General features: G+C 35.1%; 1 protein-coding gene across 3 annotated transcripts in view; it reads left to right on the plus strand.

Annotated features, from left to right (window-relative positions):
* STEAP2 (STEAP2 metalloreductase) overlaps positions 1–17,709 on the plus strand; it is a 29,598-nt gene extending 11,889 nt beyond the window's left edge. For all 3 annotated transcript variants that reach the window (XM_045564036.1, XM_045564038.1, XM_045564037.1), the window contains exons 2-5: positions 2,286–2,810; positions 5,964–6,491; positions 9,358–9,522; positions 12,958–17,709. In XM_045564036.1, the coding sequence (XP_045419992.1) occupies positions 2,286–2,810; positions 5,964–6,491; positions 9,358–9,522; positions 12,958–13,245 (1,506 nt within the window). In that variant the 3' untranslated portion in view covers positions 13,246–17,709. The remainder of the gene's footprint in view (positions 1–2,285; positions 2,811–5,963; positions 6,492–9,357; positions 9,523–12,957) is intronic.

Below are 17,709 nucleotides of genomic sequence, written 5' to 3' on the forward strand. Positions count from 1 at the left end.
GGTTTACAGAAGGGGTTTGAACCTGCTTTGTAAAATAAGCAGAAAATTGATATTGTTTTGTTTTTAGTTCAAAAAGGTCTTAATCATCACTATGGTTAGATTTAAAGATTTTGCAATTCTTACATATACTTTGGGAGATGCTGCAGTACACACTCAGAAGCTCAGGACAGGGATATAGGAAACTGGGGTTCCTGTGTGTGAGTCTAGTAACCTTTTACAGCCTTAGATAATGCATATGATTAGGGGTAGGTAAGTTGGTCACTTCACTCTTAATTTTTTAATGAAATGAGCATTGATTTCATTACTTCTGGTTCCTTTAACCACTCCTGATTCCCAACATAACCAACCACATCTCCAAGAGGATGCTGACAGTTTTGTACTAGCCTAGTGCCTCTGACCCCTACCTGCCCTTCCAGGTGTGTGAGACCATTCAAGGGTAAGCAGATAGATACCACCGCTTCTATCTTGAAAGGTGTGAAATGAAACATGTAATAGATTTTAGAATAATAAGTTTTCTCCTTTCCCAGGATATAATTTAGACATTAAGATCACTAGGTAATACTGAGAAGCAATGAAATGACCAAAGAAAAAGGAGTAATATACCAATATGAGCACAACCATAATTCTTCCACCTTGACCCCCATAACCCCTCCCCCCCAAAAAAACCCTTTCTTAAATTTCTTACATGCACCCAAATGATACGTGCCTTAGCTGGACTGCCTGAGTTCGAATTCTGGCTCCCCCACCTTCTGTCTTACGACTTTGGACAAATTGATTATCTTCTGCATGTCTGTTTCCTCATGTATAAAATAAGCATGACAACATTAGCACTATCTCATAGGGTGATTGTGGCGATTCAATCAGTTAATGTAAAGGACAAGATAGCTGAAACATAATATGTGCTATTTAAGTATTAGGTAATATTACTATTATTACTGTCTTTCTAAAGCTTAATTTATTAATGTATTTGGAGTCATGGAATGTGTCCCACTTCTAGGGTAAAAAGTTTAATTTTTCTGGCTCCAGTAACTTCAAATTTCGTTTAGTAAAAACCTCCCCAAAATGGTTTTTTGAAACAGTCCACCTGTGCCTGGAAAATCCATTAAATCCTCTGAAGTGATTCACATCTGCTATTATTAGCATAAAAGAAATTATGCAATTAGGATAGAATGCAAGAGTATTTTTCATTCAGACACAACAGTGACATTAATTCATGGCAATCTTATTTGTATTCTTGAGCAAATTATTACAAACATGAACATTTCAGACATTAGTCTCTCAAATAAAAAATAACTTGACAAATTTTTCCAGGAAGGGTAACTGCATCATAGCCTATGCAGCCAATGAATAAAAAGGGAGGAAAAGGATTTCATGAGTATTGTGTCATTTAAGACCATAAACACATTACTAACCCATTTTCCTTAAGGTAGCTATCTTTCTCAATAAGTTATACGATGTAGGGTGAATGATAGAAGTCTATGGTAGTTCATTAATCCTTTGTTATTTTTTGATGCCTCTTTTTTAAAAAATATTAAGTGTCAGGGTTCATTTTTTATTAGCTGATTTATCTTACTTTCATTTAATGATAAAGTCACTAGTTACTGAGGTGTAGAAGACAGTTTATAGCCTTCACCCCAAATGACTCATCTGGACAGTTTTGGTTTAAATGGCTTTTTTTTTTTAATGGTTTTACTGTCTTCTGTTGATTTGTGAGCTATCACTTGGTGTCATGGTCCTCTCTGCCTCCAGCGGCATTTCTGATTGGCTGCCTCTGACCTGGTGAGAAGCTGGGTAATCACACTTATTAAACGTGTGTTTTTAAAAAAAGTTGTGGGTGAAAACTTCAGTCTCTTTCCTTTTGTGCTCTAGTGCCTTGCAACTCAGAGGGGTCTGCAGATCAGCAACACTGGCATTGCCTTTGTTAGAAATGCAGAATCTTAGGCCTTCCCCAGACCTACTTAATCAGAATCTACATAGTAACAAGATTCCCAGGTGACTTGTGCACATTAAAATTTGAGAAGCCCCACTTTAGCTCATCACCTTTGTGACAGTTAATTTTCCTATTGAGAGATGCTTTTTTAAAAGGTGAAAGATTTATACAATCTGAAGAGAAACCAGAGTAGAGATACCTTCTTAGCTTACAAATTGCGTCTGGCTGTGTTCTATGTTATATAGTGTGCCAAAATATTTAATCTTTAGAAATGCAGGATATTATTACAACGTCTAGAAGTGTTTTAATGTTTGATAATAGGTACTTGATGAATATTTTATTTTCTCTCCCCTAGGATATTCCTGGTGATCTTGGAAGAGTCCATATCATGGAATCCATTTCTATGATGGGAAGCCCTAAGAACCTTAGTGAAACTTTTTTGCCCAATGGCATAAACGGTATCAAAGATGCAAGGAAGGTCACTGTAGGTGTAATTGGAAGTGGGGATTTTGCAAAATCCCTAACCATTCGACTTATTAGATGTGGCTATCATGTAGTCATAGGAAGTAGAAATCCTAAATTTGCTTCTGAATTTTTTCCTCATGTGGTAGATGTCACCCATCATGAAGATGCGCTAACAAAAACGAACATAATATTTGTTGCTATACATAGAGAACATTACACCTCCCTGTGGGACCTGAGACATCTGCTAGTGGGTAAAATCCTGATTGATGTGAGCAATAACATGAAGGTAAATCAATATGCAGAATCCAATGCTGAATATTTGGCTTCATTATTCCCGGATTCCTTGGTTGTCAAAGGATTTAATGTTATCTCAGCTTGGGCACTTCAGTTAGGACCTAAGGATGCCAGCCGGCAGGTATGTATTTTAAAATTTTATTCTTATTTACCTGGTATTTTGTAGTTAAACAGCTAAGCAAATATCAGATATTTAAAAACCAAATTCTGACATTCTCCAATGATTATCATTTTGAAAACTGTGTACAAGCACCTGAAGATTAATGTTGTGACCTTGTGAGGGGACACTTCTATTCCCAAAATGATGTGGAAAGCTGGGGAAATAACCTGGACTTTTCTGTCATAACTAGTTAATTAAGGAAAAGGCAAAGTTGGCTAATGAATAATGTGACACATTGCATTGAGTCTCTCCTGGCTTCCTCACAAAAAGAAACGGTAACAAACAAGTCATTTATTTTCCCTCTTTTCTTTTCTTCCTTCTTCCCTTCTTTCCTTCCTTGCAGCTATTTGGTAACGTAGTCTTCCAACTCTGAATGAAATACTGTTCAATATGATCCTCAAGAATTTAAAACCATACAGTTTTTTTTATTTTTATTTTTTTTATTTTTTGAGACAGAGTCTCGCTCTGTTGCCCGGGCTAGAGTGAGTGCTGTGGCGTCAGCCTAGCTCACAGCAACCTCAGACTCCTGGGCTCAAGCGATCCTACTGCCTCAGCCTCCCCAGTAGCTGGGACTACAGGCATGTGCCACCATGCCCGGCTAATTTTTTCTATATGTATTTTTAGTTGGCCAGATCATCTCTTTCTATTTTTAGTAGAGACAGGGTCTCACTCTTGCTCAGGCTGGTCTCGAACTCCTGACCTCGAGCGATCCACCTGCCTTGGCCTCCCAGAGTGCTAGGATTACAGGCGTGAGCCACCGCACCCGGCCTGTTTTATTTTAAGTGTGGATTTTAATCTCTGTGCGGAAAGTAGTGGGCAGACTTGATTTCTTAGGTTCTCCTTTGGCATATGAGTTTACGGGCAATGTTTTATCTAGTTAAATTGGAAAAGAAAGGAGATGGGGAGCTTTGTCAATGCCTTTGTGGAATGAGAGCTTTTATTAGTAAACACATAAAATAGTGCACCTTAAACATCTTTTAAAGGTGTGCTTCTGCATTGTGATTAAACATGAAGATAAAATACTTTTGTTATTTTCATTGATAAACACAATTGATTAGGACAAGTGCAATGGCTCATGCCTGTAATCCCAGAATTTTGGGAGGCTGAGGCAGGAGGATCACTTGAGGCCAGGAGTTCAAGGTCAGCTGGACAATTAAACAAGACCCTGTCTCTAAAGATAGAAACAAAGAAGTTAGCCAGTTGTGGTAGCATGCACCTGTAGTCCCAGCTACTTAGGAGGCTGAGGCAGGAGGATCACATGAGCCCAGGAGTTTGAAGCTACAGTGAGCTATAATTGCACCTCTGCACTCTAGCCGGGATGACAGAGTAAGACCCTGTCTCTAAAAAAATTTTTAAAAAAGGACAATTGATTAGATCCCTTAGAAAATTAAGCATTGTATCATTGTATGCTGTATATTAAAGTCATGATAACCATTCACTTAAAAGTCTTTAACTTGAAGACTAGTAAAAGAATATATACTTTCCTACGGGCTATTCTGAATTCTTTTTTTTTTTTTGTCACATTCACCGAAGTTTAGCAATATATATAGACCAAAGCAAATTAGAGCCAGGACCTATGAGACAAACCGGAATTTAATCCTTCACCCACATGTGTGACAATTTTAATTTTTTAACAGAAAAAAATTTTGGACAGTGATTAAATTCAAAATGAGGTACAGAAATAGTTTAATTTTGTATTTCAGAATGCTTGTGCCCTTATTTTGAATGTTTGATCTATACTTTTAAGTTTGTTAGAAAATTTTATAACTTGACAGAAATTTTTTCCAAAGGAGTACAAAAAGAGTTTACTCCACCATTATCACAACTGTAATAAATTAATTTAGAATGCTTTTCCGTATTTCTTTGGTACAAAAGGACTCCTATTTTAGAAGTTCATTAATGTTTATATAATTGTATAGGATTTGTCATTCATCTGGCTAATGTTACCTAAGATTGATAATCTAAAGAGCTCTATACGGTCACCATTATGTAAATAGGTTTAGCATGCAAATATTTCAGTGTGGTATATTTCAGAGCCCTCATACAAACATCTTCAGGGATATATTTAGGAACTTGTTTTCCCAAACATTGCTTGGAAACTTTATAGAAATATTTTTCTAGCCCTAAGTGAGATGACCTACCTGTTAGTAATAGTAGCTCACTCCAGTGATAAACTTGGTGCTCAATAAATACTTGTTGAATTTTCAACTACATGGTTTTGGTTGTTTGCAAGACTACCTTAACCCACACCCATGACATCATTAGAGTTCCTTGAAAAGTAATATCTCAGTCTTAGAAAACGGCAGTAGCTTTTCTATTTAAATTAAACTTATAATCCTTATAATGTCATTTTTTTTACTTACCAGATCTATCATCATTTAAAAATAAAAGGATATCATATATTCACCAACGAAATAATATATCTGAGATTATCCATGGTTTTTCAGAGATACTTAGTATATTAGTTTCTAAGCCTAAAGATTTTTATGAATAGTACAGCATCATGACATACTTTTATTTTTAGAGGTTTTTAATTGTAAATGCCACCGTCTAGAGCCCATGCCCATTCTCGCTCTTGCTGAATGTCTGTAAACAGCAGAGGTTGCAATCACACTACTGGGCAGAATCACTACAGTCCTAGAACTAAATGTTGTCCACGAAGGCCGGGAGAGCCAGTCCCATCCTGCCCGCTATGCTATGGGAGTTAGAGAGCTGAAAGGAGGCAGGGGCATGGCCAGCAGCTCATACTCCACCTGGACCCCTGCAGGGGAGACCTTACCTGGCTGCTGCTACTGAAACACATGGCCACCTTTCTTTCCACCTGCCTGCCTTTTCGTAAGGACTCCACTCTGAGGACCCCAAGTTGAAGCTAGATTTTCGTGCATTTTACTTTCATGTTATTACAGGTGGCAAGGACTTTTTTGTTTTTGTGACACTTTTAAAATCTATTAATGATAGGTTAATAAATTAATAAATGCTTTATCTCCTTAACTCTAGTCATTTGCATCACTCAAGGCCATCACAAGCAATGCTCCATGGATGAAGTGGAGCATGCGATGGTTATACCATTTTTATAAACGGCAGTAGTGATGAGTCTCTTTGTTTTTTCCACAGGTTTATATATGCAGCAACAACATTCAAGCTCGACAACAGGTTATTGAACTTGCCCGTCAGTTGAATTTCATTCCCATTGACTTGGGATCCTTATCATCAGCCAAGGAGATTGAAAATTTACCCCTACGATTATTTACTCTCTGGAGAGGGCCAGTAGTAGTAGCCATAAGCTTGGCCACATTTTTCTTCCTTTATTCCTTTGTCAGGGATGTGATACATCCATATGCGAGAAACCAGCAGAGTGACTTTTACAAGATTCCTATTGAAATTGTGAACAAAACCTTGCCTATAGTTGCTATTACTTTGCTGTCCCTGGTATACCTGGCAGGTCTCCTGGCAGCTGCTTATCAGCTTTATTATGGTACCAAGTACAGGAGATTTCCACCTTGGTTGGAGACCTGGTTACAGTGTAGAAAACAGCTCGGATTACTAAGTTTCTTCTTCGCTGTGGTCCACGTTGCCTACAGCCTCTGTTTACCAATGAGGAGGTCAGAGAGATACTTGTTTCTCAACATGGCTTATCAACAGGTACTGAACGTGTTTGTTATTTATCTGATTCTAGTAGAATATTTTATTAGTATAAAATGTAAAACATGAAATTTTACGTACCTCATAATGGAATTCTACTTTTAGTATTTTAGGGAAGGGGACGGACGTATTGTTCTTTAAACAATGTTTTGGCATAAGAATTGTGTGGATGATTCAAAATTATTTAGGATAAAAAACTGCTACCATCCCCTTCTTTGCAGAATCAAAGCAGAGATATGGAGGGTTGGATTCCCCCCCCCCATTTTTAATGTTACAATTGCAATGATTACTTTCAGCATTAAAGAATTAATTATTTTAACGTTTTATAATTGGCCATGCTCCAAAAGATGATGAGGCAACTTTCAGTAAATATATACAGTAGGTCAGGCTGTGGTAGCTCATGCCTGTAATCCCAGGACTTTGGGAGGCTGAGGTGGGAGAATCAGTTGAGGGTGGGAGTTTGAGATCACCCTGAGCAACATAGTGAGATCCTGTCTCTACAAAAAAATTTTTTATAAAAATTAGCCAGGTGTGGTGGTGTGCACCTGAAGTCCTAGCTACTCAAGAGGCTGAGGCAGGAGGATCACTTGAGCCCAGTAGTTTGAGTTTGATTGCACGACTGCACTCTAGTCTAGGTGACAGAGTGAGACTCTGTCTCTAAAAAAAAAAAAAAAAAAGTTATACACACACAAAATAAAATCAGAGCCAGTGAAAATATAAAACAAAACAGTATGTCAAGATCAGGAAAAAAAGTAGAATACACCTCTGCTGGCTAAGAGTGTCTACACAGCTTCTTTGGCTTTGAGATTTCTGATACAATGAAAAAGGAGACGCTGTTACTTACAAGGCTCTTGTTATCGAAAAGCAGAAAAGATTCTAGTTCCTCAGGTGAAGCTTTTCTACTACTTAGCACTTCACAAAAAAAATCTCAGAAAGAGCTTCATGGAAGGGGCTTGATGAGGAAGTAGACTATGATTTTCCTCAATAATTTCCATTCTACAAATGTAATACAAGGGATTTCACTGAAGCTGTTTGATGTAGGATTTCTCAATGAAAGCCAAGGACATTGCACCAAAACAAATGTGTAAAAGCATTTGCATTTTATAAGGAGCCAAGGCATTGTGGTCCAAGTATGTAGCATCTAGTACTTAAGCTTGTTTCAACAATAAAGCCTTAATTAATGTTTAAGAAATTAATAGATTGATGTCCTTTAAGCCATTCTCTTTCTAAAAATAATACTTCCCCTAACTGGACATAAAGGCTTTCGTAGTTGCCCAACCAGCTCCCCCACCTCCTTGCAATCATTTGCTCAGGTCTCACCTTCCCAGTGAGGCCTATGTTGGACACCATTTTAAATGCTGCCACCTGCCTCCAATCCCAGGACTCTCGGTCCCTCTGAGTTACCCTGCTCCACTTTTTTCTTTTTTCAATAGCACTTACCATCTTCTAATACACTTGATGTTTTCCTTGTTTAATATATTTACCTTTATCTGCCTTCTCCCATCTGAATGTAAGTTCGAGAGAGAGGGATCTTTGTCCGTGTTCACTGTTGCATGCCCAAGGCCCACAGCTGTGCCTGGACGCAGTAGACACTCTGACAGCATATTTGTGGGATGAATGAATGGACTGGAGGGCAGGTAGATCCAGGTCATAGTCCCTGTGGCACACTGTTATTCTGTATTGTTGTATAAACATCGAACAAGAAGATGATACCTTTTTCAAGAGAGGAGCTCTGTGGCCTCTTTTAGGATGTTGGTATGATTGCTTCAGGAAACTAATATCTAAGAAGTAACTTTTTTAAAATTTCAACTGTTTTGTAAACTGGAACTCGACAAAGTTAAACTAGAGTTAAGTTAGAATCTGTTTTCCATGAATAGATATTTACTTAAATCAAAACTTCAGCTGAGCCTTGCATGTGCCTATAGTCCCAGCTACTTGGGAGGCTGAGGCAGGAGGATCATTTAAGCCCAGGAGTTTAAGACCAGCCTAGACAACATAGCAAGACCCTGTCTCTAAAAAAAAAAAAAAAAAAAACACACACACACACAAAAAAACCAACAAAATATAACCAACAAAACTAAGCTGAAAGAATCTAACCCTTGATTTATACAGTAATATTGTTTGTGTGTAAAATACCATAAATTCAGAGTTAATTGTCTGACTTGATTATATTATATGCATTATCAATGTAAGGAAAAGATATTTAGAAAAAAGCTATTTGTGAATGAGGCAGTTGGACAGTTGGAAGAGTATATTAATGAGGCAATTAAAGTGGCTAAATATTTGAGTTCCATAGGGCTTTATAGTCAGGGAAATCACAGCTTTCTAGGAAGAGAAGATGAGAAGAAAGAGATAAACAACACAAATACATTATTCATGTGAGGAAGAAAGATTCAGAAGTAGTTTAGAAATTCCCTGCCTGGATCTAAGTTGAACTAAGGTCAGAATGTACCCCAAATACCCAAGCAAGTTTAAACCAGCTCAGAAATTAAGTCTAACTGCCAATAACTTCTTTAGTGTCACCCTGGAACCCCCCCGCTCAGCAGTTCATGATCTTGGACTCCAGAGCCCCTGTAATGAAGATGCATTACCAACGTGATGGCATAGGTTTTCCCCTCTGCTCACACATATGCAAGGAAGGAGAAAGTCTTAGTCTTCTTTTTGTTTAACTCTCCCTTCCTTTTCTCTTATACCTGGAACAGTACCATCCAGTAACAGGTTCACCGTAATGGTTAGTTAAATTGAATCAATACAATTTAAATATGTCCATATATGACCTAGGTCGTCTTATGCCAAAAGTAATCTCTGTGCTGAACCAGTTAATGTTCTACCAAATAAAGGAAACTCACATTTGCTTTCTTGATAGATTCATGCAAATATTGAGAACTCTTGGAATGAGGAAGAAGTCTGGAGAATTGAAATGTATATCTCCTTTGGCATAATGAGCCTTGGCTTACTGTCCCTCCTGGCAGTCACTTCCATCCCTTCAGTGAACAATGCATTAAACTGGAGAGAATTCAGTTTTATTCAGGTATGTTGGGTTTTGTTTGGTGAGGGATTGGGCAGCATAGAACTTCATTGTTAAGTACAGTTGAATCTTAAATATGATCCTTATAAAAAGAGTACCTTTGGGGGCTGAATTTATGCATCTAGGAAACCATTGTTGGAGGCCAGCTTAGGACTACTCTGGTAGTAAGTGAAAGACCAGTACATGATTGTACTGGAAGGCTTTGATAGCACTACCTACAGTGTTAAGGATGAAGATTATTTTTAGAAGAAAAAAAAAAGAAAGTAGAAGAGGAGTGAGCTTAGATCAAATTTAATGTCAAAAGTCAATTTATTGTTAGCCAAATTAATGAAAAATTATTTTATGTTTTGAGTCATCTTGATCTGTGCAGAAAAAATCTCATTAATTTGAATTTGAGTGGGGAGGTCAGTCTCAATATTTTAAAGAAGTGTGTGTGTATACACACACACAAACACAAGTACTAGTAAACTAGGTAACTGGATTAATGGATTATGACAAGCAACAAGCCTGATGAATCTTGTTAAATTATGTATTTATTATATCTGTCTTATACTAATGTATATAAGTATAAAGGGATTTCAAAACAAGTTTAGTAAGTTAAACATTCACCTTCTCCAATAATAACTAAATAGTAAGTTTGCCTATTTTAAAAAATATACAACTCAGGGGGGGTGGGGGGAGGGGATGGAGGTATGACTACATGGTGAGTGCCAGGCGTACTGTCTGGAGAATGGACACGCTTGAGGCTCTGACTCAGGAGGATGGGCGGGACACGGACAATTTATATAACCTGAGCTTTTGTACCCCCATGATGAGCTGAAATAAAAAAAAATAAATAAAAAAATAAAAATATACAACTCAGACCCTATCTGTATTTTCACAAAATCTGTATTGGTTGTATCCAAATGGTTTATAGCACAATACACAGATTAGTGCATCTTTGCATAGATTAGTACTACTTTGATCATATACTAAGTTTTGTTTCATTTCTTTGCCTATTTGCTTGAGGGTTTTTTTGTTTAAGTCATGTAAAAGTCTCATTCAAATTAAGGACATAACCCTTGTCTAAATTTATTTTCCCTTTTTGAAGAAAAAGGAATGTGAACACTTTCCCAATAGCTAGTTTAATCACACCTACAAAGAAATAGAAGGCTCTCTGATAAAAGGTTCTAGACAGGTGCAAATTATCATTATAAGTTTAGATGAGTAATTGCAAACGTTTTCCTGCTAAAGAGTTGATATTTTCTCAGTGAAGTTAGACATTACATCATTTTACTGATGTAATATTATTTTTATGTGACAGACCATTTCTCAAAGTAAGCAATGTTAAACTTTAGGGAGCCAAAGAATGCTGACCTTTTAGAATTTAACCTGTAAACTGCCTAACTGCCTAACTAATCCCATTTAATATGGTCAGTAAAGCCATATGTTTGAATTGCTATTTATATTACGTATTAATATTATAGGATTTTTCATATTTACCTATTAACTAGTGTGTATGTGGGTGTGTATATGTATGTCCATGATAATGCTTTTCAGCATTTAATTTTATCATGTATGTATTTATGTATATACAGTCATGCCTCACTTAACAATGGGGATACATTCTGAGAAATGCATTGTTAGATGATTTCTTCGTATGAACATCATAGAGTGTACTTACGCAAACCATAGCCTAATTGCTCCTAGGCTCAAACCTGTACAGCATGTTACTGTGCCGAATACTGCCAGCAATTATAACACAATCATAAATATTTGTGTATCTAAACATAGAAAAGGTACAGTAAAAATATGGTATTATAATCCTATAAGCCACTGTTGCATAATGCTCTTTGATGTTGACCAAAATGTCATTATGTAGCACATGACTGTTTATATGTATGTGTATACACATACACACACACACACACACACACACACACACACACACACACACACATACTTTTTTTTCTTAATACACAACTGGTGGGAATATGGATAACCTTTACAAAGAAGAGTTTACTTGCAGGTACATGGATGGATGGAACTGGAGGCCATTATCTTAAGTGAAACAACTCAAAAACAGTCCAATACCTCATGTTCTCACTTATAAGTGAGAGCTAAATAATGTGCACAAATGGACATGACTGTGGAAAAATAGTCACGGGCGACTTGGGAGGGTGAGAGGAGGGTAAGGGATGAGAAATTACTTAATAGGTACAATGTTCACTATTCAGGTGATGGTTACACTAAAAGCCCAGACTTCACCACCATGCAATATATCCATGTAACAAAACTGCACTTGTACTCCTTAAATTTATTCAAATGAAAAAAAGAAGAGTTTAGTAGTCTGTATCAACACCCTTAAGGAAAAGCTAGATGTTTTGACCAATCATCCTATTAGAAATCAGTCCTAAGGAAATAAACCAAAATATAGAAAAAGGCCTAATGTGACATTTGTAGTTGAGGGAAGTTGGAAATAGAGTAAATTATCAACAAAAAGGAGTGGTTCAATAAATTATGCACATCCATTCAATAGAATATTATGAAGTATTAATGTCATTTTCATATTTAATGACATGAGGAAAATATTCTTTTTTATTTGACATATAATAATTGTACATATTTATGGGGTACATAGGGATGTTTCAATACATGTTTAATCATCAGATCAGGGTAATTAGCATATCCATCATCTCAAACATTTATCATTTCTTTGTGTTGGGAACATTCAATATCCTCCTTTTAGTTATTTTAAAGTATATAATATATTATTGTTAACAATAGCCACCCTACAGTGCTCTGGAATGCTAGAACTTATTCCTTTTATCTAGCTCTAATTTTGTATATTTTCACAAATCTCTCCTGATTCTCTCTTCCCCATACCCTTCCTGGCCTTTAGAATCCTGCATTCTACTTTTTACTTCTATGAGATCAACTTTTTTTAGCTTCCACATATAAATAAGAACATGTGGTGTTCCTGGCTTATTTCATTTAACATAATGTTCTCCAGTTCCATCCATGTTGCCTCAAATGACATGATTTCATTCTTTTTTATGGATGAATAGTATTCCATTATCTGTATATACCACATTTTCTCTATCCATCCATCCGTTGTTAAACACCTAGGTTGATTCCATATCTTGGCTATTGTGATTAGTGCTGCAGTTAACATGGGGTGCAAATGTCTTTCTTGATACAATAAATGCAATAATCAGAATACTAAACTGTATGCAATAAATAAATAAATATACATGTATCTATGAAAATGTCAAAAATTGTGTAATTCAGTAGAGGACAAAGAGTAGCTTGATAATTTAAGACAAAATAGTTTTATCAAAATAAAAACATGGTGACTAATGAATGAGTGCTCAGTAAAAAAAAAAACATAGTATATCTGGATGGGTTAATTTATGATTTTGGATAATTTGTTTCTTTTTCTTCCTCCCCTGCCCGAAGTCTACACTTGGATATGTCGCTCTGCTCATAACTACTTTCCATGTTTTAATTTATGGATGGAAACGAGCTTTTGAAGAAGAGTACTACAGATTTTATACACCACCAAACTTTGTTCTTGCTCTTGTTTTGCCCTCAATAGTAATTCTGGGTAAGGTCATTTTACTCCTTCCATGTGTAAGCCAGAAGCTAAAACAAATTAAAAAAGGCTGGGAAAGGAGCCAATTTCTCGAAGAAGGTATTAGAGGAACAATTCCTAATCTTTCCCCAGAGAGGGTTACAGTAATGTGATGATAAATGGTGCTCACAGATGCCATATAAAGTTCTACTCATGCCATTATTTTTATGACTTCCTCTATGTTCAGTTGCAAATGTGCTGTCAAATTACTGTGGGTTGAAACTTGTTAAATGAAATTTCAGCTGAATTAGAGATAAAATATTCTTCAAGTTAATTTTCACAAATGTCATGTTTTAACAATATAATTTTTATAGTCAACATACTGTTGAAATTTAGGAATGTTTTGTTTTGCACAACCATAACAGTATTGAATAACTATATTTCATAAGCAGGCAAAAATATTTATAGTTAATATAGATATAGCATAATGTTAAAAACAATTTGCAAACCAGCAGAATTTTAAGCTTTTAAAATAATTCAATGGATGTACTTTTTTTTCCTGAAACTTAAGTAAGGTTTTAATTATTATCCAAGTTAAGAAATAGAAATTCATAATCATACATTGTTTTTAAGAAAGGACATATTACATTAGCATGTAGGTAAGGGTGCATGCTAACATTCCTATATTTCTCTCATATAAGATAGGATTTGAAGAATGTAATTAATTGTATGAAGGTGAGTATGTGAACAAACAAAAAGACAAATGTGAATTTATATTTAAAATAACATTGGAGACATGAAATACATACTGATTAATGCATACCTCATGAAATATTTTATTTTTTATCACATTACAAAGCGCAGTTTCATTTTCATATCAATATATTGATAAGGGAGAGGACTCAGAAATATTTGGCCTCCAAAACTGCTATCTCTAATATAGTACCAATCCTGGGAATTGTATAATTATTCCTAGTTAGAGTGAAAGTATCAAGTTTACACACAAATAGTTGTCAGCTGATCCATGTTGTTACATCTTAGACAGTGACTGCTCTCTATAGTATGGGATTTTACTGATGTTCATTGAGAGATTATAACGTGCCAGGTGTGGATCTAAGCACTTTACTTGGTAGGTAGTTATTATCCCCATTTTACCTATGAGGAACTGAAGGATAGAAAAGCTAAGTAATTTGATCAAGGTCACACAGTTAATAAGTGGCAGAGTGAGTATTCAAGTTCAGGTAGTCATATTCCAGAGGCCACGATTTTAACTAGTAGGCAATACAGATCCTACTCCATCTCCATGCATTAGGTTCACGATGCCAGTCTATTAATAGATGCTTCCTCTTTTGTATAAAGGCATTGACATTCTTTAGGGTAGGTTGTATGTATCAAAAAGGTGTATGAAAATGTTACGATCCTAGATGTATTATTGCTTGTGGGGCAATCCTTAGCTGCTTACCCTGGTCTGGCCTGGGACATGAGCCTGGAGACCCATGGCAGTTCATACGCCTCCCTATGCAGTGACAGACTCAAGCAGAAAGAGGACGCAGCAGTGTTAATGAACTGCTGAGGTCCTACAGAATCTTTAAAAAAATCTCTGTAGAGTTGGTTATCTCCTTGGCTCTTCCTGAGAAGTCCTCCAGTCTGCACCACCATTTACTCAAGAGCAATTTACAGGCATGAAGGATATTAGGGTAAGTGGTTGATTATAAATCTATTCTGGAGACATACAATTATACAGATTATTCATAAAATTTTTCAGTGTTGGCATTTCACATTTAAATTGCATTTTGTTCAAACTTTAGAGTACCCTACATTCCCTCCCCTCCATTTGCTCTTTCCTTATTAAAATACGAAGTTGCAGAGAAGTTACAATTATATGCATTCCTCTTCCTAAACACACTGAGGTACTGCTGAATCCAGCTGCCAAAAATAAAAGGACTTTTATTTAGTGGAGGCTACTTTTCCCACCAATGGCTCTTTTCCCACTACTGCATTGTCAGTTTGGTAAATCACTCATGATTCTCTGATGATGTCTTCTTGGTGAATTTTAGTATCCTGCACTTTCTAATTGAGCTGTCCATTTTCTTTATTTTAATTATATTTCTCCCCTCTTGGTAATCACTTGTTAGTTCTTGGTAGGATTTCAGTTAGGTGATAATAACTTTTAAGGGTAAATACACAAGCATACTATTATAGTGGACTAGTGAAAATAACAGCATATTTTCGATATTTTATTGTTCCTTAAATTTCACTTTTTTAAGACTGCTTTAGCCATTTAATGTGAAAATATAATGAAATATTTCTAAAAGATGACTGTTAAAGTATATATTGTTGCATGTATATGTTAAGTAGCCAATAATATAAATATAATTATCATTATTACAGATAAATGGGGCCTTTGAAAATATGAAAAAACAAAATTTTATGAAAATGTATAAAAGATGCAACTGATGTTTCAAATGGCAACATCTTTTCAGTACTACAAAAATGGAATCATTCTGAAGTTTTAGAAAACATGTAATATATTCATTATAATTCTAAATATCTAAAAGCCTTTCTAAAATGCAAAACTATTAATTGACTTTTAATTGCCTTATTTTACTTCTCATGTGATTATTTTTCTTAATTGTTATTTTTCATAATTATTATTTTTCTGAATCATTCTTCTGGCCTCAGAAGTAGGACTGAATTCTGCTGTTGCTAGATGTGAGAAAGTGGTGATGCAAACTTTAAAGCAATAGAAATTTGTTTCCTGATCTGTGTTTGGAGAAATGCCCCTGAGAAAAATATAAGAATGTAGAAAATATACCCTGTCTTAATCCTATGCAAAAAAATCAAGTAATTTTTTTTCCTATGAGGAAAATAACCATGAGCTGTATCATGCTACTTAGCTTTTGTGTACAGATTTCATATGTCTCCTCTCTGAAGAATATTTAAAATCACATTTAAATATGAATATATTCATGCTAACATTATTTTTCAAAATATACATGGAAATTTATCCCAGATTGTCTACACATAAGATTTTTATTTAAATTTTAAATATTTGAAAGTATGAATAAATTATATTTATAGGTATTTATCAGAGATAATTATTTTGTGCCACATACAGGGATGTCTAATGAGCGCTAGTATTAAACTACCTGATTAATTTCTTATACATCAACATAACCTTGGCTTGATTAAGGAATTTTACTTTCAAAGTTAATTTGATAATAGTAACTTAAGGTATATTCACACTTACATTACAATCAAATTATGGAAATCATTTATGTAAAAGGGCTTCAAGAATACATCATATCTAATTTTTATATTTATGTCCTATGTAATATGATAAAACTGTAATTCTTTTTAATTACCATTTGCCATTAAGCTATTTCATAATAAATTCTGTACAGAGAGTTTTCCCCCAAAAAAGAGATTTATGAAATTTAAAGTTTCTTATGTGATATTTTAAATAAAGTACGATAAATATAATCATAAATATTTCTTTAGAAATACTATAAACACTGAACTTAAATATATAATACCTGTGTCAGTCTATAAAGTCCTTGTTTTGAAATAAGTAAACAGCCTAAAATGTTATTGAAATTATTTTGTAAATTCATGACCTAAAGCAGTACACACACAGTATAACACACCTTAGTCCAGTGTTAGTATTTATATTTGTGATGTGTCATCATGAAAATGAGATGTTCCACCCTCAATTGTCCATCAGTTAGTAAAACAAATTCTGATATATATTCAGTATATATATAATTAGCTTTAAGTGAAACTGGAATAATTTTAGTGGAAGCACAAATCTGTTCTTAACCTTTAAGCCGTGAATGTTATAATAATGAATAGGTTCTTTGATTTTTTTCTTAGTGTGAGGAAATTATAAAGTGCTTAACTTCCAGAGATTGTTCGTATGATACTAAAAACTGTTTCATTCAGCCTAACACACATACATTCTGAGTTGTTTTTTCTTTTTTTTTTTAACTTTCCAAATCACTGACTTTCCATCGTGCATTTATCTAAAATTAAAGCATACTGTGTGGATTCTCCCAGTGGTTAGATGAGTTAAATAACAAAAGCAGATGCTTTTGTGTGATCTCCAAATTGTCAATTATAAGGAAGTATTCTGTGGAGATTTTCTTTAAAGGTAGCTTGCAGATATCCAGCCTGAACGGACTGGAAGTTGTCTCCCAACGTCTGTTTACCCTACTTCTTTAAAAGCTGCTGTCCATCATGTTCCTCAGCTGCCCTTGCAATTAGGTGTACAAGTGACTTGAGTACTGGCCAGTGAGATGAAGTCAAAACTAATCCTGTCTGGCCTTCAGTTCTTTGTCATGATACCGTTTAACACTGATCGAATAAAATAGACTGCAATAATTCTTACCTTTAAAAGCTTTTAAAGGATAATGCGCAACTGATTTGCTGTTGTTAATTAATTATACTGATTTTCTTGCCTTGATTCTTCATTAGGTATTTTGTATCTGCTTGGAATATATTGTCTTCTTTGTAACTGTGTAATTGAAATTTACTAAAACTCTGTAATCTCCAAAATGCCGCTATTATATGCCATGGTTTTATAGCATTCTAATAGATCTGCCTTATAAACATTTAAATAAAAAGTACTATTTAGTGTT

Source organism: Lemur catta, chromosome 11, assembly GCF_020740605.2.
Source record: "Lemur catta isolate mLemCat1 chromosome 11, mLemCat1.pri, whole genome shotgun sequence".
Taxonomy (NCBI): Eukaryota; Metazoa; Chordata; class Mammalia; order Primates; family Lemuridae; genus Lemur; species Lemur catta.